Consider the following 27115-nt stretch of genomic DNA (forward strand, 5'->3'; position numbering starts at 1 on the left):
TGCCCTAAAGAATAAGGGGGATGCCTTTCGGAGGATTTGGGAACCGCTTATGGACCGCCGACACTACCATATTACATGTAATGGGTTCGACATGTTTACATAACATATACAGACGATGAACTGTGAACTGTGACCATGGACTGATTCCATTTAATTTGCTGTATTTTGATGTTTGTTTGATCTGTACTGTTTTCCTTCTCCTTTGCTCATTTTCTATGTATGTTAATGTTAAAAATAAATAAAAAGATAATTGAAAAAAAAACAGAAATCTGCCACCTTTTGCTGCAATTACAGCTGCAAGTCTCTTGGGGTATGTCTCGATTAGCTTAGCAAATCTAGCCACTGGGATGTTTGCCCATTCCTCAAGGCAAAAATGCTCCAACTCCTTGAAGTTAGATGGGTTGCGTTGGTGTACAGCAACCTTCAAGTTATGCCACAGATTCTCAACTGGATTGAGGTCTGGGCTTTGATTAGGCCATTCCAAGACATTTAAATGTTTCCCTTTAAACCACTCCAGTATAGCTTTAGCAGTATGTTTAGGGTCATTGTCCTGGTGGAACATGAACCTTCATCCCAGTCTCAAACCTCTGGCCGACTCACACAGGTTTTCCTCCAGAATTGCCCTGTATTTCATGCCATCCATCGTTCCTTCAGTCCTGACCAGCTTTCCTGTCCCTGCAGATGAAAAACATGCCGATAGCATGATGCTGCCACCACCATGCTTCACTGTAGGAATGGTGTTCTCAGGGTGTTGGGTTTGCGCCACACATGGTGTTTCCCATGATGGCCAAAAAGTTCAATTTTAGTCTCATTTGACCAGAGAATCTTCTTCCATGTGTTTGGGGAGTGTGCCACTTGCTGTTGGGCAAACTCCAAATGTGTTGTCTTATTTTTAATTTAAGCAATGGTGTTTTTCTGGCCACTCTTCCATAAAGCCCCACTCTGTGGAGTGTATAGCTTAAAGTGGTCCTATGGATAGATCCTCCCATCTCTGCTGTGGATCTTTGCAGCTCCTTCAGTGTTCTCTTTGGTGTCTTTGTTGCATCTCTGATTAATGCCCTCCTTGCCTGGTCTATGAGTTTTGGTGGGCAGCCTTCTCTTGTCAGGTTTGTAGTGGTGCCATATTCTTTCCATTTTGCTATAATGGATTTAATGGTGCTCCGTGGGATATTCAAAGTTTGGGATATTTTTTATAACCCAACCCTGATCTATACCTCTTCACAATTTTGTCTCTGACCTGTTTGGAGGCTCCTTGGTTTTCATGTTGCTTGCTTAGTAGTGCTGCAGAGTCAGGGTCCTTCCAGAACAGGTGGATCTTGCTTACTCTATACAGACATCATGTGACAGATCATGTGACACTGATCGCACGCAGGTGGATCTTAAATCAACTAATTATGTGACTTATGAAGTGAATTGGTTGGACCAGCTCTTATGTAGGAGTTTCATACAAAAGGGGGTGAATACTTATGCACACTCCAGATTTCTGTTTTTTCATCTTAATTATTGTTTGTGTCACAATAAAACAACAATTTTCACCTTTAAAGTGGTAGGCATGTTGTGTAAATCAAATGGTGCTAACCCCCCAAAAAATCCATTTTAATTCCAGCTTGTAATGCGACAAAACAGGACAAACACCAAGGGGGATGAATACTTTTGCAAGACACTGTACACTGCACTGCAACATAGCATGAGCAGCTATGTAGGAGTGGGCAATCTAGCCAGAAGTTCATACAAGTTCATATCTTTTGGGGTAGAAACACAATTCGTGATCTGAATCACAATTCTCCCCACAGATTTATATCAATTAATGTGATCACACGAGTAGTTGTACATATGGTTGCCTAGATACAAAGCCTGTCACTTTAACTCAAGGCTAAAGCCTCAACTCACAAACCTCTGCATCCAGATTTCGCTCCGATTTTATTCTGAAAGTTCTGACTGGAAGTGATACACATCTCCACGGCTTTGATGCTTCTTTCAGGATGTTGGTCTGTTCGCCGCTATTCTTCATCCGTCATGCTGTCTTCTGTTTACAAAATAAGTTACACCTCCAAGATGAGTAGAGCGTCTACTGAGCGTTGTCCTAATTGGGTCACAACCAATTGTGCTTTTGTTTAGTAGGAAAGTTTGGACAGCACTGTTACGTATTTATATATTTAATTACGCAATCATATGCCAAATTAAAATCGTCCACAATATAAAATCTTCAGATCGCCCACCTATACAGCTATGACATGCTGTAGCCAGAGCAGCAGTTCGGAAAAAAAAAAAAAAGAAAAAAAAAAAGCAGTTATTGGCCTAATGTTGCGAAGGAAGCGTGTACTAGTCCCCACCCTCCCCGATTGGTCAAAAGTAGAAAAACATTAATATAATGGCACAAAGGAACTGGGAAACACAAGTATGTTACAGTTGACAAGACTTTACCAAATACGAGGAAACGACAGAGTATAAATAAACAAACTAATCAAGGATGTCACAGACAACAGAACAATACCACAATAGTACAACTAACCAAGGACATTGCAAAACAAACAAAACCACATGACATGAAATCAGTGTCAAGAAATCAGCCAAGAACCACAATGCACACTGTGAGGGGGAATTCATTATACCAAGAGTAAAGGGTAAATCTAAATTTGGAAATACAGGAAGAGGGATGGGTGGCATGGTGGTGCAGTGGGAGTGTTACAGCCTCTAGCTCCAGCTCCACTTGGCTTTATTACTTTATCTTTCTTGTTTTAAAGTCAGTTGGATTGCTACTGGGAAAAGCCAAGACGTTTTTCAAACCACAATTTGGATTTTGTAACCATATTGTAGTGTTCACATAACTGCATTACAAAATGGCCCTTATGTATCTTGAACCATGTCCATCCCCCATGAAACCCGTATTACATTATGCTCTGCTGTACAGAGATCACTCTTTCTTCAAGTCATGTCATGTATGCTATCCACGAACAAATGGTCTCTTCTGTACACAGACACAATCAGTCTACACTCACCGGCCACTTTAATAATAATTACAACCCCGATTCCAAAAAAGTTGGGACAAAGTACAAATTTTAAATAAAAACGGAATGCAATAATTTACAAATCTCAAAAACTGATATTGTATTCACAGTAGAACATAGACAACATATCAAATGTTGAAAGTGAGACATTTTGAAATTTCATGCCAAATATTGGCTCATTTGAAATTTCATGACAGCAACACATCTCAAAAAAGTTGGGACAGGGGCAATAAGAGGCTGGAAAAGTTAAAGGTACAACCCCGATTCCAAAAAAGTTGGGACAAAGTACAAATTGTAAATAAAAACAGAATGCAATGATGTGGAAGTTTCAAAATTCCATATTTTATTCAGAATAGAACATAGATGACATATCAAATGTTTAAACTGAGAAAATGTATCATTTAAAGAGAAAAATTAGGTGATTTTAAATTTCATGACAACAACACATCTCAAAAAAGTTGGGACAAGCCCATGTTTCCCACTGTGAGACATCCCCTTTTCTCTTTACAACAGTCTGTAAATGTCTGGGGACTGAGGAGACAAGTTGCTCAAGTTTAGGGATAGGAATGATAACCCATTCTTGTCTAATGTAGGATTCTAGTTGCTCAACTGTCTTAGGTCTTTTTTGTCGTATCTTCCGTTTTATGATGCGCCAAATGTTTTCTATGGGTGAAAGATCTGGACTGCAGGCTGGCCAGTTCAGTACCCGGACCCTTCTTCTACGCAGCCATGATGCTGTAATTGATGCAGTATGTGGTTTGGCATTGTCATGTTGGAAAATGCAAGGTCTTCCCTGAAAGAGACGTCGTCTGGATGGGAGCATATGTTGCTCTAGAACCTGGATATACCTTTCAGCATTGATGGTGTCTTTCCAGATGTGTAAGCTGCCCATGCCACACACCACTAATGCAGCCCCATACCATCAGAGATGCAGGCTTCTGAACTGAGCGCTGATAACAACTTGGGTCGTCCTTCTCCTCTTTAGTCCGAATGACACGGTGTCCCTGATTTCCATAAAGAACTTCAAATTTTGATTCGTCTGACCACAGAACAGTTTTCCACTTTGCCACAGTCCATTTTAAATGAGCCTTGGCCCAGAGAAGACGTCTGTGCTTCTGGATCATGTTTAGATACGGCTTCTTCTTTGAACTATAGAGTTTTAGCTGGCAACGGCAGATGGCACGGTGAATTGTGTTCACAGATAATGTTCTCTGGAAATATTCCTGAGCCCATTTTGTGATTTCCAATACAGAAGCATGCCTGTATGTGATGCAGTGCCGTCTAAGGGCCCGAAGATCACGGGCACCCAGTATGGTTTTCCGGCCTTGACCCTTACGCACAGAGATTCTTCCAGATTCTCTGAATCTTTTGATGATATTATGCACTATAGATGATGATATGTTCAAACTCTTTGCAATTTTACACTGTCGAACTCCTTTCTGATATTGCTCCACTATTTGTTGGCGCAGAATTAGGGGGATTGGTGATCCTCTTCCCATCTTTACTTCTGAGAGCCGCTGCCACTCCAAGATGCTCTTTTTATACCCAGTCATGTTAATGACCTATTGCCAACTGACCTAATGAGTTGCAATTTGGTCCTCCAGCTGTTCCTTTTTTGTACCTTTAACTTTTCCAGCCTCTTATTGCCCCTGTCCCAACTTTTTTGAGATGTGTTGCTGTCATGAAATTTCAAAATGTCTCACTTTCGACATTTGATATGTTGTCTATGTTTCATTGTGAATACAATATCAGATTTTGAGATTTGTAAATTATTGCATTCCGTTTTTATTTACAATTTGTACTTTGTCCCAACTTTTTTGGAATCGGGGTTGTAGTTAAATTTATATAACACCTTTCTCAAAACCCAAGGTTGCTTTACAATTATAGGGGGAAAAAAAATCCACCAAATAAAGGTCAGGATGTTATTCCAATGGTGTAGCAGCCACAGTCCCACCAAAAGGCGCTCGAAAACAAGTCCCACACCGCCTGCACAGCCACTGCAACGCTGCCAGGCAACATCACTCAGAACATCACGCCATGGATCCACAAAGCGAGCACAGACGCACGGCCACACAGAGCACTGGTATGTCCCAAACCGCCTACACAGCCGCCGCGACGCCACCGAGCAACATCGCTCGGAACATCACGCCAAGCACTAAAGCACTGCTGCACAGAGCGCTGGACAACCACGATGTTAAAATGAGCAACGAGCTCACTGCAGTCCATAGCGAGGAGCACAGGCATCACCCACAGCAAACCAAGGCCTGGAGGGAACCGACGCCCAAAACTGGGCCCGGAGCGACACCACAACCGGCGGAAAAAAACACTCAAACAAATACAAACATCAAACTACACACACACACACACACACACAAGACAAAATAAAAAGCTCCGGTGAGAAGCGGCAGCCAGAATGCGCACGACGTACTCTCAACCAGAAAATAGAAAACATGAAGTTGTTAATAGAAACTTGTTCTTGATTCTAAGCTTCCTGTTCTTGGCTGCAGGAGTGGAACCCAATGTGGTTTTCTGCTGTTGCATGCTGAAATGCTTTTCTGCTCACCACTGTTGTACAGAGTTACTATATCCTTCCTGGCAGCTCGAACCAATCTGGCCATTTTCCTCTGACCTTTCTCATCAACAGTACGTTTCCACCCACAGAACTGTCGCTCACTCAATGTTTTTTGCACCATGTGTAAACTCGAGAGACTGTTGTGTGTGAAAACCCCAGGAGATCAGCAGTTTCTGAAATACTCAAACCAGCCCATCTGGCTCAAACAAACACCCATATCACAGTGAAAGTCACACTTTGAGATCGCAATTTTTCCCATTCTGATATTTGAAGTGAACGTTAACTGAAGCTCTTGATTTGGATCTGCATGGTTTGATGCATTGTGCTGCTGTCAAAGGATCGGCTGATTAGAGAACTGCATCAAACAACAGGTGGATGGGTGTTCCTAATAAAGTGGCCGGTGAGTGTATAATATTCACACACACTCAGTAGCAGTGCCTACTTCAAGTCTTCTGCCTATGACGATGGCAAAGGTGGAGAAAGTCAAACAGTGTTTCACATCACGCATAATGTGCGAGCAACGATCCTAATTAGTAACGGAGTACCGTACATTATTAGCACTGCTGAAGCGAGAACTGCTATTCCTCAAGGCTTCTCCTGAATACAAAATTGGCCACGCTGGAATTTACTGAGGACCTTTGAGTTAAAGTTTGTATTCGTGAGTTAAGTTAATGTCTCAGGAGTATATCAGAAGCACACAGAGCCAAGGCAGCAGCAGTGGAGCTGAGGCAGTCAGCATCTCCCAGGCCCCTCTCTGTCTCCTCTCATCCGTTGCTCGGCTGTATGGGGATGACAGCGTCCGACGCTCCAGGCTGCACTTTACAAGCCAAATTAAAGCCTGGAAGTGCCATTTAGGCACGGAAGGACCGAAGCTAATATAAATGTGCTTCCTGCAGAAATTTATCTTTTTAAACCAATGCAATCAATGTGTCACTGGCAGTGAGTCTAACATTTTTGGCCTTAACATAATTTTAGCATGGCCAGAGACATCAGTGACCACTAACATGTACTAGCTAAAGTAATATTTATACTGCATATGACAACGTGACTTTATAGAGTGAGACAGATTGTCACAATGACCTTGACAAAATATGGCACTCTAACCTGGCCAAACACCTGAAGTTAAAACTGTTCTGGCCTGAGTTTTCTAAAAGCATTGCAGCACAAAGATAATCGTTAAATGGTAGAGCGAGTAGCACAATGAACACACTCTCTCCTAGTTAAGATGCTCTTAAGGCCAATTTATGCTGACAACCCAGTCCTCGCAGATGGCGTCGCAGATGGCGTCTGCGAAGCCCCCCCACCTTCGCAGACACTCTGCGCACACCTTCCAAAAATTGTGACCACCGCAGACAGCATCGCAGACAAGAGGGCTCTGATTGGTCCACTCTACATCCGCTGTACACGCACTTCCGCTTCCATACTTTCCCGGTTTGGTTTGTTTTCACAACCGCCATTTTTAAAAACACGAGCGAAGATGGAGCAGCACGAAGAGCGGTTGATCGAGGAAGTACGTACATCTATACAACTCCAGTTCTAGTCATTATAAGTAACCGGAGAATAAACACTCCACTAACCACACCCACCAACTACTCCTAGCGATTTCGCGACTTCGCGCCCCCTTGCGTTGTGGCGGTGAATAATATCGCGCACGCCTATTACTCCCCGCTCAACAATAAATTACAACTGTCTGCGAAAAGCTATCTGCGAAAGCCTTGTCGCAAGAGCATGCAGAGGCCTTTAGGGTAAAGAGGCTTTTGGGAAACCCACCCCTGATCGGTAGTAGAACCCATCCTCCTATATGGTGCCTAGACATGGACCATGGCACTCAAACAAGAGCAGAGACTAGATGGAACTTATACCAACCTCCTGCGTTGGGTTCAAAACATCCATTGGTCTACCCATGCCACCTTGGAGGAGATATATGGGAACTTGCTGCCAGTCACAATGAAACTCAAATCAAGAAGACTCCTCTTTGCAGGGCACTGTTTTAGAGCCGAAGGGGAGATGATATCTCACCTTCTCCTCTGGAGCCCGGAGCACCGCCCAGTGAGGTAAAGAAAGTTAACCTACCCCATCTAATATCAAGGGACACTGAAATTGGGGTACAGGACTTGAAATTTGCAATGGCTGATAGAAACGTGTGCAAGAACACTGGGCGATTTATCTCGGCCGAGGCTGAAGGATGTGAGGGATCAAGTGTGCAAATGTTGCTTCAGTTAGGACAGAATAATATGTGTTTAGTGCACCATAAATGAATCAGTGAGTGGCATTACAACTAATAGCAGGACACTTTTCCAGGCAGATTGACAAAAAAATAAAATTTAAAACCCTTTCATTTTCCTCTCAGCCTAAATGACACTGAACTCACAAATGCTTGAGAGAATGAATCATACGGCATTACAAACATGAATTTAAATTCTCCAGTCAAACAAAGAGAAAAACACTTATCTCTCCTCTTTCAAAAGGTACTTTTCAAAAGAACATTTTAAAACAGTTTCTCTCAAAAGACCTATAAAAAGGGTTCAAGAGTCTGGTTTGGTCTGGAACAAGATAACGATGAAGCAGGCAAAGAATAAAGCCTCAGTTTCAGAACTGCAGTTTAGGCAAGTTACAAAATCAGCCATGAGACGCGACGTTTAGAACAAACATTGGCTGGCATCGTATTTTGTGATGAGACAAGACCAAAATATACATTTTAGCAGTAGCGAACTTACTATTAGAGCTGGGACTTGTGCTCAGCCAAAACTTAGTCAGACACATCAAAAAAGCAACAGGGCAAAGGATTTTGCAAGGGATTAGTGGCAGGCTGCCAGGTAGCTCCGTTGTATGAAGTTGTCGATGTTGATTTGAAAAGTAACTAAGTAAATTACACAGGGAAATGAATACTTAAGTCTGAGTGAAAAATACTGTGGCAAGCGTGCATGGAAGTAAAAAAAATGTACTGGAGACAGAAATCTTAGTTTTTCAGTCGTTAGCAGTGCTCTCGATAGCACTGGCTTGACTGTTTTATGAGCATTTGCTAACACTACTGATGAATGCCACACCAGCTGAAAGGTGACGTCACTGCTGCGCTAATGGTGCCAAGTTCTGGTTAAGCTCACATTGGCCTTTGAGCAGGCCTAGGGTGATAAATTTTTGGTCCCTTCCAGTATAAATCAAAATCTGATTGGTTAATTCATCTGTCATTTCCTACATAACCATACACTGCCATGGCCTTCTGTCCCGGCAATGAAGTCCTAACCAATGAGTGAGCCAGCTCGAAACTCTTCTCAGCCTAGAGACAACAAACAAACAAATCTCACTGGATAACTCAATTTTAATGTTTTCAGAATGTTTAATGTTTTAGAATTAGAAGAGAATAATTATAATGAAATTATGAAAGAATGAAAGCAATTAAAGAATGAAAGAAATTCAATATAACATTTGAAATGCAGATATGTTTGGGCCTTCTCTGAAGGTTGAGAAGGCCCTGACGGTTCCCCTCTGAATTTTAGTCTGTGAACACCACATACCAAAAAAACGTGACTGCATACTTGAAAGAAGCACCTGATACCCATAGTTAAATATGGTTATGCATCACTGAAGCTTTGAAGCTGTGTAAATGTGAGAGTATATGGCTATGTTCCCATTACAAGCCTCAGGGTTCACTTCTGATTTTTCGCTCAGATTGGATTTGCCCATCATACTTACAAGTGACCTGTATCTAACTGTAATGTGAACGCATCTGTCTGCCAAAACGGCACTCATGTGCACATTGATACATTTTTGCACGAGTCACTTGTGTCACCATCAACAAAAAACATCATAGTTGTGAGACAACTCATGATATTAAAACTGACTAAATGGACACACCAGTAGCTAATACATGCATCGCGTTTTGGTCTGGAGGACAGCAAACAGTTCGTCAGCTGTACATGATCAGGTTGGGAAGGCAAGAAACAAATAAAAAAACCCACCAGACGGCAAGCTTTTGCTGTTTTCACAGCTATCGTCACTCTCCTCCATTGTTGCTTTGCTGTGCTGTCGATGCTGGCTGATGAAGATAGCGCTCAGCTGTTGATTATATATATATTTTTTTTTTTCCTACCTGCATTCTACCAAAATTTTGTTTTTAATAACTTTTTTTTTTTAATTTGTAAACGTCACCCAGCTTTGTTTAACCTGGGTAGTATATACCAAATAAAATATTTTTGCATTATATGTGTAATACTGTTAGTAGGTATGAAATAAAGGCTTAAAGCTTTCACAAATCAAATACAAAAAAAAGGCTAAAATAAAGTAAATGAAAATAATTCTAGCCGTCTGATGATTACATTTGTCAAACAAATATTTAACTGCTTTTGTGCAGTTTTATTTTTAATAATCTTGAGCGAGTCAAAATAAATGAGCTGCTTTTTATTTATTTATTTTTTTAAACTCAGGGTGTAGATTTCCCAGAAGCAATGAATTATTGATTTTTTTTATTGTCTCCCATTAAAACAACCAGAATATTATTGTATACATTTCATATCTATGCTCGAGAATTTATAAGGCAGTAAATAAAAGGAGACACTATTTAATATGAAGTACTTTACTGATTTAGAACAGAAGGAATTCTGGAGAAATTCAAACTGCAATTCAATGATAATGATAAATGATCTGATCAGCGTATGAGCATAGACAAAAAAAGGCCACATAAATTCTAATCTGACGGTCCTCATTCATGTCACATGGCCATGAATCAGATACGTATCCAATCTAGGACTACATATGAATTTGACTCAATTCTGATTTGAAAAGATCAGATTTCTGTGTCCACACAGCCCTGAAAACATCAGATCTGTGTCACATTAAGGCAAACAATCAGATCTGAGTCACTTCAAAGCTGGTACTGTGACTGTAGTGTAAAGGATCTTGAAAATGTTCAGGATGCTTTACAAGTGTATCTAGCCATGCCAGACATTACAGGACAAATGGTTCACCAGATGTTAATTGAAGAGGTGCCAATAATTTTGAAACATCAGCTTCTTCTTTCTGCTGCTCCCATTTGGGGTCGCCATAGCAGATTACCATGATCCGCATATTTGATTTGGCACCGGATGCACTTCCTGACGTAACCCTCCCCAATCTATCTGGGCTTGGGACCAGCACTAAGTATCCACTGGCTTGTGCAACCCCAGTGGCTGGGTATGTTTACCTCACCTGCATGTCTTTGAACTGTGGGAGGAAATCAGAGCACCCAGAGGATACCCATGAGGAGAACATGCAAACTCCACACAGAAAGGCCCCGTCAGCCGTGAGGTTCAAACTCGGAACCTTCTTGCTGTGAGGCGACAGTGATAATTACTGCACCACCATGCTGCAGGTGCCAATAATTTTGAAACGTTTTGTTGAAAAGAAAAAAGGTTAACAGTGTTCTGCAAACAACACTATTGTGCTATGTGAATTTTCATGCAGTTATTTCTGACTGTAACATCTTTTGTAGGCATGTAATGAAGCATTATGTGACAATAAATTGTAATTTTTTACTTTTAGGCTGAGTAATCTCTTCATTTTTCCAAGCTGTAATCACGTTGTTTAGACAGCAGGGGCTACTGTCTTATAATTATGTACAATAGCGGGAATGCACGGGACATCCAGAGGTGAACAGTAACGAAGTACATTTACTTGAGTACGGTACTTAAGTACACTTTTTGAGTATCTGTACTTTACTTGAGTATTTTTTTTGGGGGGGAAACTTATGACTTTAACTTCACTACATTTGAAAGGCAAATAATCGTACTTTTCACTCCACTACGTTTCTGTCAAGGTCCTCGTTACTAGTTACTATGAACATACATGTCAACCTATATGGAATGTCTGTATTTTATACGGATTTGATTCAATAAACGTAGTATACGGGCGTATAAATAAAGTTATACGGATTCTTTAAAAAAAACTACAATATTTATTTAGAGCTATAATCAATTCCCACAATGATAAAAGAGCGCATAACATTTACAAACGTACTGTACACCACAGACAGCCAGTAAAGAGTCTTATGAAATCGCGCGTGGTAGCAAGACTTTGTTCCACTTTTGATCATGCGCACACCGCATTGCGAGAATCCCGCCAACCGTGAAGTCATAGACATATAAACATAGACGCCGCCTTCTGCGTAGAATCATACGTCATCCTCGCCGCCATATTGGATGTGGCAAAGTGGAGATTCTTCAACCGTCTCTGGTATAGCGTCTAGACAGTAGCCGAGAATAAAGATGCCTCATTCATGTGCTGCATTTAACTGTACCAACAGGTTTACCGTCCAAACGAGGTCACATGGGATTACCTTTCACAGGTGAGACTGGAAAAATACTTTTCATTGTATTTGGTCATAACGTAATTTTACGAACAGATTTTTCTGACTTTGTGGCTAATATGAAGTCTCGTGCATAATAGCCGCTCGGTGAAACCTGTCTCCAAACAACGAAGTATTTCCTTCGTAACTACGCTGATAACACTGTGTTTTTGTCAAACATTGGAGCTTTGTATTCATTCTGAAGGTTTATTGTTATTAATATTGAATAAAAAGTAACTGGGATATATCATTGTTAATTATCATTCAAATTTTAGGTAAATTATTTTAATTTGCATCTTATACGGATTTTATAAGGGAAATACGGATTTTGGAGGTTGGTTATACAGGTTTCATTGACCAAAGGTTGACATGTACGTATGAAGCAGCTTTGAAAGAGGATTTTTTTTCTTTTCTAAAATGTGATTGTTTTTTTCACAGGTGACACTGAGACAGCCGATCAGTAATCACTAGGGTCACGTCACGTCCATAGACTGTATAAAATCAAGTTCAATGATTTCTCAGCAGCATTATTTGAACACAATCAGTTGATGGCAGAATGGAAGGAGGCGGTTCTTCTGGGGAACGCATGCACTCATGGCTTTACTGAGAACCCATGTTTCAGTTTCCTGAAAGGATTAAAGATTTGTTTCGTTTTAAATGTTTGCTTTGTTTGCCGAAAGCGAACCACATCACGGCCTACAAAAACTCGCCGTCCAACCTGTGGAAGCATATTGAGGTATATAAACATTTTATTCCAAGAGAAATCTTGCAACGAAGTCGTCTGTGCTTTTAGAGCTAGCGAGAACATTACAATAGCTATGCAGTCTTGTTAGTCAAATAACTTCTCTGGATTTGCCCGCCAAGTTACCACAGCCTTGTCCACGGCTAACGTTAACACATAGCTAGTTAACTTGGACACTGTTAGTTAGCATGTAAAAACGGAGTTACGCTAACATGAATAACATTAACTTATCTAAGTCCTTTCAGAAATATGTTTTAGCGTAATCTTACCAAATAAACAAAATGGAGAAATCTTTCTTTTCTAGTAACATTAGCTACCCAATATGATTTTGAGTTTGAAAAGAGTTTGCTAGCATGTCAGCTGGAGCTTCAGCTCTACAGGTTCTACAAGTTTATCAGTAAGTGGGACATTCCATCGAATGGGTGCCATTTGCTTGTTGTACCACTCCCAAATTAAACTTAATTTGTTACATCTTTTCAACACTGATTATAATAACACACATATTTAACTATTCAAAATGTGTATTGGTCAACCTCAGGCTACGTTATTATTATTTTTTTTTACAAGGTTTGGAAGTCAAAGATGGCTGCATACTCTTTATATAAGTAACAGGACTGAAAGTAACAGGACTGAATTTTTAGCCTAGGATTAGCTAATACATGGAATTAAGCCACATGGCGTCATCGGTAATAGCATGACCACACTTAGCACATTCTAGTGATTTACCAAAAATCTGTATTTTTAAAATAAACAAATATCATCTAAGAAATAATTTAAGTAACAGGACAGTATGTTGACATTGACCTTATCAGTCAAAGTTAAAAAATCATCAAATATACAGAAAAGTAAATGAGAGAACTAACTTTTGGTCTTCCCATGGCCTTCAGAAGACACAACTGATGTAACTTCCTGTTGAGCATGTGATTTATGGAATGTTCCAAATTTGTCAGATGGGGTAATATGTTTGGGTAACAGGACTGAGTGAAAACCCAGGGACACGACTAAAATGTGTATTTTAACTACGATATTGTGGATTTCTTATGAAAAAAATATATTTAAACCATGAATAGGATATGGAGTCACAACAGTGCAAAAGAAATACTGTTTCTGAAGGATTTTAATCATAATATTTCATAGTTAAGTATAAAGTCAGAGTGCGGGGACAGGTACCAGTAACACATGCTGTTTTTCAGTGTTTTAGGTAGTTTTTATTAATCCTTACAATTATATATCTTAAATTTGAAATCAGATCAATGTGCAGGACATTCTGCGTAATAATGAAATGTATTTTAAAGTACATTTTTATGTGCATTTATACATATAATTTTCTAGGGACGGAAATGGCACCGATTCGGTGGAATGGCTCAAATCCAGTCGGTTGCTTCAGAGGCATTAGGTTTTGTAAGCGTTGTGGCAATAATACAACAATGCATTGACAGAAAATGTACTTTTAGTACTTAAGTATTTTTAAAAGCAAGTACTTTAACTTAAGTAAAAATTTGACTCTACAACTTTCACTTGTATCGGAGTAACATTTGACCAGCAGGATCTGTACTTTGACTTAAGTAATAAACTTGGGTACTTTGCCCACCTCTGGGGACATCACTACCACAGTTCAAATGCAGCAAAAAAGACACACAAAAAATAAAAAGGGTAATATCTGTTGTGTGTTTGTCTGTACAAATCGATTCAACAAGAAATCAGAGTCTCTTTTTACAGACTGCTGAACTCTAAAGAAAAGAGAAGTAAATGAAGGTAGCTGTTTTATGCTCCAGCCTTCACATTTGAATATTTATTCATAAATGGTTATTAAGAAATGGTTATTAACTTTTTCATTTTAAATAAAAGGAATATTTTAGATAATAGGCTATTTAACAGTTATTCCACAAAATCGAGTCGTACATGAGCTGATAGCCAACAAAGCATGTAGCGCTGAGCTGGTTATACTGTAAGCCATGTACAATGAGATTGAGTGGAATAACTATTTTTTCTATCCAAATTCACTGGATTTTGAGAAACAGGCCATTTTTTGCAAAGTCAAGACATAAAAACTTTATACAAAATGTCCGAAAAAATTATTTCTGCTTAGAATGTAAACAAACCGGCGAAATGACAGTAGCAATTTGTGAAAAATGCTGTAATAATAATTCTTGAAAAATAAAATGATACATTCTTACCATCAAATATTTTAATTCCATATTTTGTTGCTTTTTTGTATTTTGGGGGGTTTTCTTCTTCTTTAGGGTTTTTTTTTGGCGGTTGGCAAACCAACTTAAAGGTGCATTACTGCCACCGACTGGGCTGGAGGGTGGAACAGGAGATATTGGGGGGAAACTACATTCTATTAAGCATTTATGTCTCATCTCATCTCATTATCTCTAGCCGCTTTATCCTTCTACAGGGTCGCAGGCAAGCTGGAGTCTATCCCAGCTGACTACGGGCGAAAGGCGGGGTACACCCTGGACAAGTCGCCAGGTCATCACAGGGCTGACACATAGACACAGACAACCATTCACACTCACATTCACACCTACGGTCAATTTAGAGTCACCAGTTAACCTAACCTGCATGTCTTTGGACTGTGGGGGAAACCGGAGCACCCAGAGGAAACCCACGCGGACACGGAGAACATGCAAACTCCGCACAGAAAGGCCCTCACCGGCCACGGGGCTCGAACCCGGACCCTCTTGCTGTGAGGCGACAGCGCTAACCACTACACCACAGTGCCGCCCTGGATAGAATATATATAGATATTTTACACCACCTTTACAAATGTTTATAAATACATTTATAAATACTCACTTATTTATTACTAAGAAGGAGTACATGTGTCCAAACTTTTGACTGATGCTTTAATTATTGTTGAAACAAAAGTATTTTTTATTAACAAAATGATTATTTAGGCTGATAAAATAAATTTTGCAAATAAATGTTGCATTTTTTAGTAATAAAATTTTCATTAATTTTTTTTTTTAAATATTGCAAGAAAATTTAATCATGAACCCAGTATTACGTATGAATTGAACTGAATTATGAATTGGGTGAATCGTTACATGTCCAATCTTTCCTGTTTTTCACTGCTTGGTTATTTTAATCACTGTGATAAATTCAACTATACGCAGTATGATGTATGTGCAAACACACACCTTAAACCTGGCCCTCCCCTTTTTCTTAGAACAGCCATTTACATATAAATAAATGCAAAATGAATTTGGTAGCAAGAGCCACAGCCAAAGCTTTGAGGCTGCAACAGAGAGATGCATTTTAATCTGTGTGCTGGGCAGTAAAGGAATAAAGGGTGATGGTTTTAGAGAACGGATAGGATGATAAGAGGATCGTCTGACCTCATGCCTCGGGTGGAGCCGTTGTCGTAGTTCTGTAACAGCTGAGGCAGACCCAGCATGGCCTCAAACAGCACGGCCAGTGAGCCCAGAGACTCCACAAACACCACCCAGTCCAGGAAGAGGAGTGTGAAAAAGGCACACAGCATTGTGAAGCCGAAACAGAACAACAAGTAGTCCTCAAAAGCAGTCCATCTCCAAAAATACCGCACGTCCAGGTCTGTGAAAGAAATAAATAAAAGAGATATTTATAATCATATACATTTACATAACAAAAGGTGAAAGCAACTGTAGTATGGACCCTTTTCACGTGACGTCACGACAAACGCGGCCGCCATTTTGGACATGTACTACCAGTAGTTTACCACAGCCAACATTGAGGAACGGCAGCAAAGAAAGTGTTTATTTTCAGCAAGACTTCCATCATGCCACTATATTGTTGTGCACCTGGATGTAGTAACCATCAACAAACAAGGCAAGGGTTATCATTTTATCGGATCCCGGTAGATGCTGACCGACGGAGAAGATGGATAGCGGCATACCAACGCTTGTGTAGTGACCACTTTGTTGGAGGTAAGATGAATAAAATTAGCCAGAAAAGGCATTACATTGCTGTTAACATTCCATTCTAGTTTACTATAATTATGATCTGGCAGCTATTTACACCGGATCCAGTGTAAATAGCTGCCGGAGCCAACGTCCGAGGTTCCGGAGCGCGCTAGCTCGCGGCCGGCCGGAGCGCACGCGCTCCGGCAAGCTCGGACGTTGGCTCCGGCAGCTATTTACACTGGATCCGGTGTAAATAGCTGCCAGATCATAATTACAGTAAACTAGTAAATACAGTTTTCTGCATCTCGCTCCTTTTTCTTTTATGTTTGTCGCCTTCCTCGCATTCAAACCGATTCGAGCCGGAGTCCACTACATGTCCAAAATGGCGGTCGCGTTTACGAAGGTCACGTGACTGAAAAGGGTCTATACTTAAGCCCAAAATATCAGCGTGTTCCCCGAACAAAACATGATGTCTTTATCAAAATAGAGGATCATATTAAGATATATTTTCCTGCAAAAGTGATGTGATACTGAGGTATTTCTAACAGGTTTGGAGTGGCTCCTTTATCTTATTTGCTCCTTACTCATCTCTTGGATCTCGGTTAAAGTTGCCGTAGAGATCATTTGGCTTTCCTACACTTGCTTAAATGCACAAAGCATTTAAATTTAAAATGTATTTAACATGTGATTTTGAAAATGTTGGTACAGTGTGACTTTGTTTATTTATCAATTTCATCCTGGCAAAAATATTTTAAACGCCAAAAGAAAGAAAAAGAAAGAAAGAAAGAAAGAAAGAAAGAAAGAAAGAAAGAAAGAAAGAAAGAAAGAAAACAAAGAAAACAAAGAAAACAATGCCAATGTTGGTTTCTATCCACCTTAGGGGTACATGTAAGGAATAAATCTCAACATGGTCTACTGTCATGAGAAAATCATCAATTCCTTATGACAAGTCATATTTTGTATCCGTTTAGACTTAGGTTTAATGTTGCGGAATGTCTACGAACAAGTCAGCATCTATAAACAGTCATTCCCTCAGCAGCCTGTCATTTAGTTCAAAATACAAAGTGCCTTGTTATGTTACCAAGAAACTGTGAAGTGCAAAGTCTTGCCCATGATGGAAAACTTAAAGAAACAGCTTTAAGGCCCAGTCCCACTGTACCAATAACTATAACTACAATTATAATGATAACTATAAATAACTCGGTCCCCTGTAGTTTACGTGGTTGGTGGTCACACCAGACTGATAACGAGACCTATAGCCCAGGCCTGGGTTTATCCGTATCGCTGAGATTGCTTCTGGAGCGATTTTTCCAGACCTAGACCTGATCTGATCAAACATCTGACCAATCAGGTAACTGTTTACATGTGACGTTGTCTGAGCACGTGCTATTTTTCCTGGGGAATCTTTGTACATCCTTGTCGCATCATGAAGTCACGGAATACAGATTCACAGAAAATAAAAAAATATAATACAAAGCACAGATCTTTATTCACGGATATGATATTTTCCGAGAAATATCAATAGTAAATTAATAGAGTAAATATATAAATTCAGGTAATATATTTTAATTATGAACTTCGGCAGTCCAAACATTTAATTGTTTTAGACTTCATTTTTTATTCGCAATGCATCATCTGTATGAAATCTGTAATATACTGAAATGTCCGTGACCAAGCCATAAATTATTAACATCTGTATTAAAATCCGTAACCACTCCGTATTTTGTATCCCACGCACATACTCCAGTGGTTGACAAAATATAGATAAATCACAGACTACAGAAAAATAATAAAAAAAAAATTTCCATAGTACATGACCTCTCCGTATTATATCAACCACCGGAGTATGTACATGGGTTGTTTTGAAGTCCAAGCTGTACAGTACGACCCAGAATAATGTGCTACTACTTGGAAAAAACTTCCACGACTATTCCTAAGTTGCATTTCATACCAATAACTACAATTATAATGATAACTATAAATAACTCGGTCCCCTGTAGTTTACGTGGTTGGTGGTCACACCAGACTGATAACGAGACCTATAGCCCAGGCCTGGGTTTATCCGTATCGCTGAGATTGCTTCTGGAGCGATTTTTCCAGACCTAGACCTGATCTGATCAAACATCTGACCAATCAGGTAACTGTTTACATGTGACGTTGTCTGAGCACGTGCTATTTTTCCTGGGGAATCTTTGTACATCCTTGTCGCATCATGAAGTCACGGAATACAGATTCACAGAAAATAAAAAAATATAATACAAAGCACAGATCTTTATTCACGGATATGATATTTTCCGAGAAATATCAACAGTAAATTAATAGAGTAAATATATAAATTCAGGTAATATATTTTAATTATGAACTTCGGCAGTCCAAACATTTAATTGTTTTAGACTTCATTTTTTATTCGCGATGCATCATCTGTATGAAATCAGTAACTAATCTGTAATATACTGAAATGTCCGTGACCAAGCCATAAATTATTAACATCTGTATTAAAATCCGTAACCACTCCGTATTTTGTATCCCACGCACATACTCCAGTGGTTGACAAAATATAGATAAATCACAGACTACAGAAAAATAATTTAAAAAAATTTCCATAGTACATGACCTCTCCGTATTATATCAACCACCGGAGTATGTACATGGGTTGTTTTGAAGTCCAAGCTGTACAGTACAACCCAGAACAATGTGCTACTACTTGGAAAAAACTTCCACGACTATTCCTAAGTTGCATTTCCCTGAGTGGCAGGACCAAGTGATATTATAGTGGGGATTATAGTTGTGGTGTGACTGCTCCAGACTGGAACTAAATTCAGGCAGACGGATAAAAGACTGGACACTGGAGACTCCTTCCCCAAGTATTAAATAAACATCTCCTCACACTATGCTTTACCATTATGTATAATGTTTTAATTTGTTAAATAAAAACAACATTTTCCTTTGTTTATTGTTAGGTTTATAATATAGAGCTACGTCCCAATGAATTAGCTGTTACTCTAGAAATGATACCGTATTACAACGACACGGCAGATGCTGTAGAAAAATCATCCAAACTTTCTGACCAATCAGATTTGAGAATTCAGCAGCCCTGTGGCATAAGGAAACCATATAAGCAATAATAAGCAATACTAACAGCTACAATGAAATGCGCCTCCCTTTTCTCTCAGCAAATATGTGACAAGAACAACTGGATTTATTCTATAATCTATAATACCCCTCAGTGCAATGGAGACAGTTCTCGCAACACAAGGAACACTGAGTGCAATAAGAAAGCATTAAAGGAGTGTCAAATAAGATCAACGGCGAGCTCCTGCTCACTTACGTATCCCCCCCGCTCTCGCTTATATCAGAATGCAAGCAATCGAAGGAATAGGACACTTATTATGAATGTTGACTTCAACAAATAATTAACCCTGAAACAAGTAAAGAGCCGTGTCTCTCCCCAGGGATTTCAAATAGCGTTCTGGTAAACTGTCATTCTGAAACAGCATTTTGCTTCTTGAAAGAGCGTCAAAATCCACCCTATATGTTTCGTAAATACATCCAGTTGGTAAACAGGAAGTTGATGTGGGACAGACCTGAAAACGGTACACACGGTATAGAACCCCAAGCTGAAGTTCGGTACCAAATATCAAGCAGTTGTGATTTGTAGTTGCTGAGAAAAGTGTTACGAAAATTTTGTAAATCCACGCTATATGTTTCGTAAATACATTCAGTCGGTAAACAGGAAGTCGATGTGGGACAGACCTGAAAATGGTATAGAGAGCGTGCACGTGACGTCACGAGGTCACGTGATATTTGTTTATCTGCCATCTTGGACGGCATGGCCGCGCATAGAACTTAGACGAACCCGTTCTAATGATCAAGTGTGTGGGAGTAGACCTTTCGAGAATGGTTATATCTTGTTCAGCATTTGGTTGTACCAATAGACAGGGCCAAAAGGAGGGCCTGTCATTTTATAGATTCCCCGCAGACGAGGAGAGACGCTGTTTTTAGTCACTGCACACTTTATTGGACCATTGGGGTCTTTTCAAAATATTAGTTAGAACTTGCTGTATAACTGTAGTATACTGCACCACCTATCACAAAGTTGTGATCAAAAAAATATAACTGGTTTTCACATGGACGTGTAATATTAATGTTCTTAATAAAATATGTATACAAATGCATAACTTGTTTATAAAGTTCTTCCTATCAGATTGTGTAAAGTACTGAAAAAGAATATGTATGCTATTTTAGGCACATAGAGGTGCAAGAAAATATTTTTTTAATTTATTTGAATATAGAAGCTGGACATATCTGTGACCCCTATACATTTATATCTGATATTGAATAATAATTCTGCACAGATAAAGATAGCGGTGATTTGTGATATTTTTTTCAGACAAAAACATACATATTTACAACCCTGTCATTATCTGGAACTGAGTTTAGATTTCGAACATTCTTACGATCAAACGTCCTGCCTAGTCTCTTTATGATAAACGTCTTAATGCCACTTACCCGTGAGGTTATCAAGTAGACATTCTTCTTCGGAACCTTCCAGAGGTATAGTTGGGATACCCATCCCGCAACAAAATATTTATAAGCTTCCAGGCTCTTGTAAGCTTTGAGGGCTTTGCCAGTGTAACACGATTCACGATTAACAAGAAAATTGTAAATGTCGTGGTAGGCCAGATCGGGCAAATCGCCGGCACCGCAGCTCCGAATTTCCCTGAACAAGGATTGCAGCAAGTTGTACGGATCTGCAATCCCCAACCTGGAACACTTTTCCACGTAACGCTGCCTCACGTCACCTTCAAGATGCTGAACAAACTTAGACAAGTTATCGCGCGATGTAGATGGGGTATTTTCCAAATTTTCTTGGAGATTACTCCCTGGATCCATTACGCTCGCGCAAGGTAAACAATCCTGAAGCCGTCCAATATGGCGGAGTAAACACGGACGGGTCACGTGACTGCACATCCTCTGTATACGGTATAGAACCCCAAGCTGAAGTTCGGTACCAAATATCAAGCAGTTGTGATTTGTAGTTGCTGAGAAAAGTGTTACAAAAATTTTGTAAATTCACGCTATGTGTTTCCTAAATTAATTCAGTCGGTAAACAGGAAGTCGATGTGGGACAGACCTGAAAACGGTATACACGGTATAGAACCCCAAGCTGAAGCTCGGCACCAAATATCAAGCAGCTGTGATCTGTGGTTGCTGAGAAAAAGGGTGTTTTGGATGGATGGAAATATGGAGATATGGATGGATGGACAGACGGAGGTAAAAAACCAGTATAACCCCCCTCCTTCGGAGCAGGGGTGTAATAAAGTCACGGTTTAAAATCATGTGTGTGGGAGCAGGAAAAACTATGCAGTGCTGTGGTTCTCCAGTGATAACACCCCTGATTAATCACGTGTATAAGCACAGTTTCCGTGTCAGTACATGCTGCAGAGGGTAGATAACTCTCTAACTCACACTGATCTATTTCTCACAAGTTGTTTACACGCTACTTATCACATTCATGTATGACATCCTGACATGATCAATGACTACCTGCTTCTCTCCTTCACTGATTATACAGGCCGAGCCAGAATACACTACAGAAGAATTGATTCTCAAATAAACGCACATCCATTTTGGCCCTAACTGGAGATTGACGTTCTGTGAAGACTGTTCCTGAGATCCTGTACTCTTCACTGTCTATAGTCTGTGAAATACAAGCAGCTGAGGTGTAAACAAGAGACATGTGTGCCTTTGGAATCAGCAAAGCAGAGTAGCTTAAAAGAAAACCAAAACAGTTTGTGCCTCCTCTCTCTCAGTGACCTCGAAGTGAGCGAGAAGAGATAGTAGAAGTTGTAAACAAAGAATACAAATTTGCACAATAGAGAAAAAGATGATACAAGGCAGGACCACATAGTGTTTGAGAGTGTATGAGAGTGACTCGCAGCTTACTCATTCGATGTGTAGTAACTGATGCTGCTTGTGACAGAATTTGATTGGGAAGTGAATGAGAATTTTGGCAGTGTTGAGGAGTCTTACATTTTCACCTGTACGTATAACTGCATCGATCTGCCCGAATATACCACCTCAGCAAGGCAATGGCAAATGAAAGCCCTATTTCCCTTTAAAGCAAAACATAAAACTAGCTGACGACAGCAACTGATATGATGAGAAACCATAAGGCGCTTACCTTGTACTCTCCTTCCTCTCACTTAGAGAGCAAAAGGGCTTTAAAAGATGTGGAAAATACATCCATATCGGCAATTTCCCAAGAGCAAAAAGTTTAAACATGATTCTTGAGGATGTTTATCAGAGCGTGTCATAGAGAAGCTTTGGCAAGAGTAGGAGCTGAGGTGTTTCTAAAGCGCTGTATGGACATCTGGCTGGTCGTCACAAGGAAAACTGCTTTCTGAGAAAAACTACAAAAAACTAAAAGAGCCATAATATTTCCTTCTGGTTACTGAGGTCAATGTTAGGGTTGGATTTAGGTGTAGGCATAGCATTAATAACGATGTCCATTAAAGGTCCTCAGAATGATAGTAAGACAAATGTGTATTTATGTTGGCTGCTTCTGGAAGAACTCATGTTGGTTTTTCTGCAGTGTCTCAAAAGACCATTATAAACAAAATACTGAGGTATTCTAAGTAGCCAATTTTTGTTCACATATTGCTTATACTACATGTATTACGTTACTCTACCCAATAGAGAATGAGCGTTGAATATGGTTTACGATATTGCATGGTTGTCAAGACAACATGACGTCACACGTCAGAGCTGATGCGAATATCCAATATGAGAGTTTCCTGCTGCGTATGCACAGAACCATTTCTTTGTTCACCGGGAAAGAGAAAGACACATTGAACACCCGAAAGGCTACCAAAGTTTCATTAGATATTCTTCACGCATATTTACAAGAGAAAAACATACCAACGGACATCAAAAAACTGGAAAAGAGAGTGTATTATACTACTACTACTAATAATAATAATAATAATAATGGCTTTTTAGCCCTGTGATGACCTGGCGACTTGTCCAGGGTGTACCCCGCCTTTCGCCCGTAGTCAGCTGGGATAGGCTCCAGCTTGCCTGCGACCCAGTAGAACAGGATAAAGCGGCTAGAGATAATGAGATGAGATGAGATGAGATGAGGTGAGATAATGGCTTTTTTTCATGGTCTATCAGAATTATGCCATTCAGCTAGCATGATATCAAAAAAGCCAGCCAATATTATTTCAGAATGATGAAGTATGCTGACAGTAGTGGTATTTCTACCTTTGGCTCCCCCCAAATTTTTTCTAGTGTTTCTGGGGACATACTGGTACGTCGCAGGAAAAGCTAAAGAAAACAAACAACCCTTCCAGTTTAGGCCACACCCACATCCAATCCAAAGATACAGTAGATACAGATATAAATATTTTGAACACTAAACAGATATAGATATAGTCACACCTCTAAAGCAGTGGAACTCCAAGAATATTTTCCAATATGCTGAGACTATCATGGAGTCATATTATTATGCAAACTACGTTGCCTTTTGAGGTTATTTTGGAAGGAGTTTCTTTAATTTTCAGGTTTCATTACAACAGACCCATATTGCTATGCATAATAAATGTACCCAGGACATGGTCTTGTTTGTTGTGAAATATTTTATCGCATAAATTAGAAGCTTCTGGTCAAAACTAAATTTATAGCACAACAGAGAAACACCAGAAAATGCTTTCAAAGGCTCTTTATAACTCTTTGGAAAAGATGCAGTCAGGCTGTGCCTGGCCTTCAGGAATAGTTTTGGGTTTATATAGATGCTGTACAATGGCGTTTTTAAGTATTTAGTATTGTGCTCCCCAAAAGTAATTTACACAAGATGCTAAAATCAATACGACTATAAAAAAAAGTCAATATGTCTAAAAAACCAAAATGTATTAAAGGGCCAGATCAGGGAGGACAATGAGCAACTTAAAATAGCAATGTTTTTTATGGGCCAATTTGGATGGACCAATTGATCATCAGCTACCGCAGACAGCTACATCTTTCTGGTCAGTGGAGGATCAGCTTAGGCCGGTCTCAAACATTTCTTTTTTTAAATTTCACTCACTTGCTCAGTTCAAGCAAATAATAATTTCCTTTCTTCTTTTTTGCTTTCTGGTCCTCTTTGCCCTTCCTCTAAGTGGCCTTTTCTAACTGATCCCCCAATTTCCTTCGAGCCTGAAGGCTTTTTGGAGGCACTTCAGTCTGGCTTGTGAGCTCAGAGCTCTGCTGTGGAAAAGACACACTTCAAAGACACACGCATGAAGGTTAGTGAAGCCTTCTCCTCTCAACCACCTACAGATCAAATAGTTCAATTACCAACAGAGTTCCCACCTCAAAGCTATGAGAGAAACTTCTATCTTGCTCAAAGTATCTCCAGTCCCTATATCGCAACATAACACCCTTTTTTTTTCACAATCATCAACAAAGCTGTCAGAGCCAATGAGTTCTGTCATTCATCTACGAGCCTTCAGAGCTCACAGAAGCCTGGGTTTGCTGTTCACATTACCCCAGAGGGCATGTCAATCTCAGCTGGAAAAGCACAGGGCAGACAGACATTTGTGGCAAGTGGCAAGCATGAGAAAAGCCATCAACGTTCATCACCCTTATCCACAAACCAAGCCAAACTCTACGAGCTCTGACTGTACCATGTCTATCAGCTGAGCCCTGGAGGTCTCAGCCAAACGGGACTCTGTTGATGGATCTCTAAGGTATAAATCTTCTTATGGTTGAATTTAATACCACTCTAAAAATAGCTGGTCTAAAAGAAAACCCCAATTTGGGTCAATTTAGAAAGCCAGTGCTGGATCCGATATGGATTCACCCAGTGAGGCTGGGTAAGGATGTTGACCAAGAGTTTTGTTTTTTTATTTTTTTTTAAATTAAACAAGTAGAACTCAATGTCAATGGGCTTGATAGGGATGCTAACAAGCCTAACCCTTATTTTTCCTAATTTGTATGCCTGAAATACCTTGAATATATACAGTTCCAGTTAAAAGTTTGGACACCGAATCATTCATAGGTTTGTCTGTATTTTGACTATTTTCTACATTGTAGAACAATACTGAAGACATCAAAACTATGAAATAACATATCAAACATATATGGCATTATGTGATACAAGAATGTGTTCAAAAAATATGTTTCATATTTTAGATTCTTCAAAGTAACCAGCATTATCTTGATGCCGCTTTGTACACTATTAGCATTATCTTAACCAGCTTAATGAGGTCATCACCTGGAATACTTTTCAATTAACAGGTGCCTCGTCAATAGTTAATTAGTGCAATTTCTTGCCTTCTTAATGCGTTTGCAATCAAACATCTCATCTCATTATCTCTAGCCGCTTTATCCTTCTACAGGGTCGCAGGCAAGCTGGAGCCTATCCCAGCTGACTACGGGCGAAAGGCGGGGTACACCCTGGACAAGTCGCCAGGTCATCATAGGGCTGACACATAGACACAGACAACCATTCACACTCACATTCACACCTACGGTCAATTTAGAGCCACCAGTTAACCTAACCTGCATGTCTTTGGACTGTGGGGGAAACCGGAGCACCCGGAGGAAACCCACGCGGACACGGGGAGAACATGCAAACTCCACACAGAAAGGCCCTCGCCGGCCCTGGGGCTCGAACCCAGGACCTTCTTGCTGTGAGGAGACAGCGCTAACCACTACACCACCGTGCCGCCGCAATCAAACAGTAAACAGTAAATTATAAAAATACAGTAAATAGCCCTATTCCATAACTGTAGTAATCCATATTATTTCAAGAACTGCCCAACTAAGTAAAGAGAAACGACATCCATCATTACTTTAAGACATGAAGTGAATTTTAATTAATAGAGTTTGTGCAGGCAAAATAAACATATGCGCTTCATGATTTCTTAAAGTTATTAAACATTTTCTTGACGTGTGACATCACTCAGCACCCCATTAATGAAGCACATATGTATATTTTGCAGGCACAAACGTGCACAAAGGAATCAGACATGTTTGAAGTCGTTTGGGCGTTAATGAGGTGCTGGGTCATGAAAACATTAAGACATTTAACAGTTAATTTCTTTAAAATTGTTTGAGCAGTATTTTTTTTATTTTGCATGCACAAATAATGCACAAACAACACACAAATGAACTGAAATGCTTTTTATTCACACTCATCATATGGGGTGCCAACTTCATGGAGGTGCAAAGGGAGACTAAACCTGAAAAGAAATGTTCAACAAGCACGTGACAGTTGAGGGCCACAAACCTTTGGCCATATATTGTCTTTTTTTCCAAAAAGGAAACTTCTGCCATATTTTCTCCTCAAATAATGTAAGCCATTATCCTTTTTTGGAGCATTGACTATCTAGCAAAACCAAATGTTCGTTAATTAATTAAATTATAAATAAATAAATAAATAAAGATAGATAGATAGATAGATAGATAGATAGATAGATAGATAGATAGATAGATAGATAGATAGATAGATAGATAGATAGATAGATAGATAGATAACATAATTTTGAAGCTTTTAAATGAAGTAAAACATGAACACAATCATTTCTTGCAGTTGCAATT

General features: G+C 39.6%; 1 protein-coding gene across 1 annotated transcript in view; it reads right to left on the reverse strand.

Annotated features, from left to right (window-relative positions):
• The window catches only part of si:dkey-246g23.2 (solute carrier family 66 member 2), a 155119-nt gene that overhangs the window by 47911 nt on the left and 80093 nt on the right, over positions 1-27115 (reverse strand). The window contains exon 4 of the mRNA XM_060923721.1: positions 15986-16202. Within this exon, the coding sequence (XP_060779704.1) occupies positions 15986-16202 (217 nt within the window). The remainder of the gene's footprint in view (positions 1-15985; positions 16203-27115) is intronic.

Source organism: Neoarius graeffei, chromosome 6 (assembly GCF_027579695.1).
Source record: "Neoarius graeffei isolate fNeoGra1 chromosome 6, fNeoGra1.pri, whole genome shotgun sequence".
NCBI lineage: Eukaryota > Metazoa > Chordata > Actinopteri > Siluriformes > Ariidae > Neoarius > Neoarius graeffei.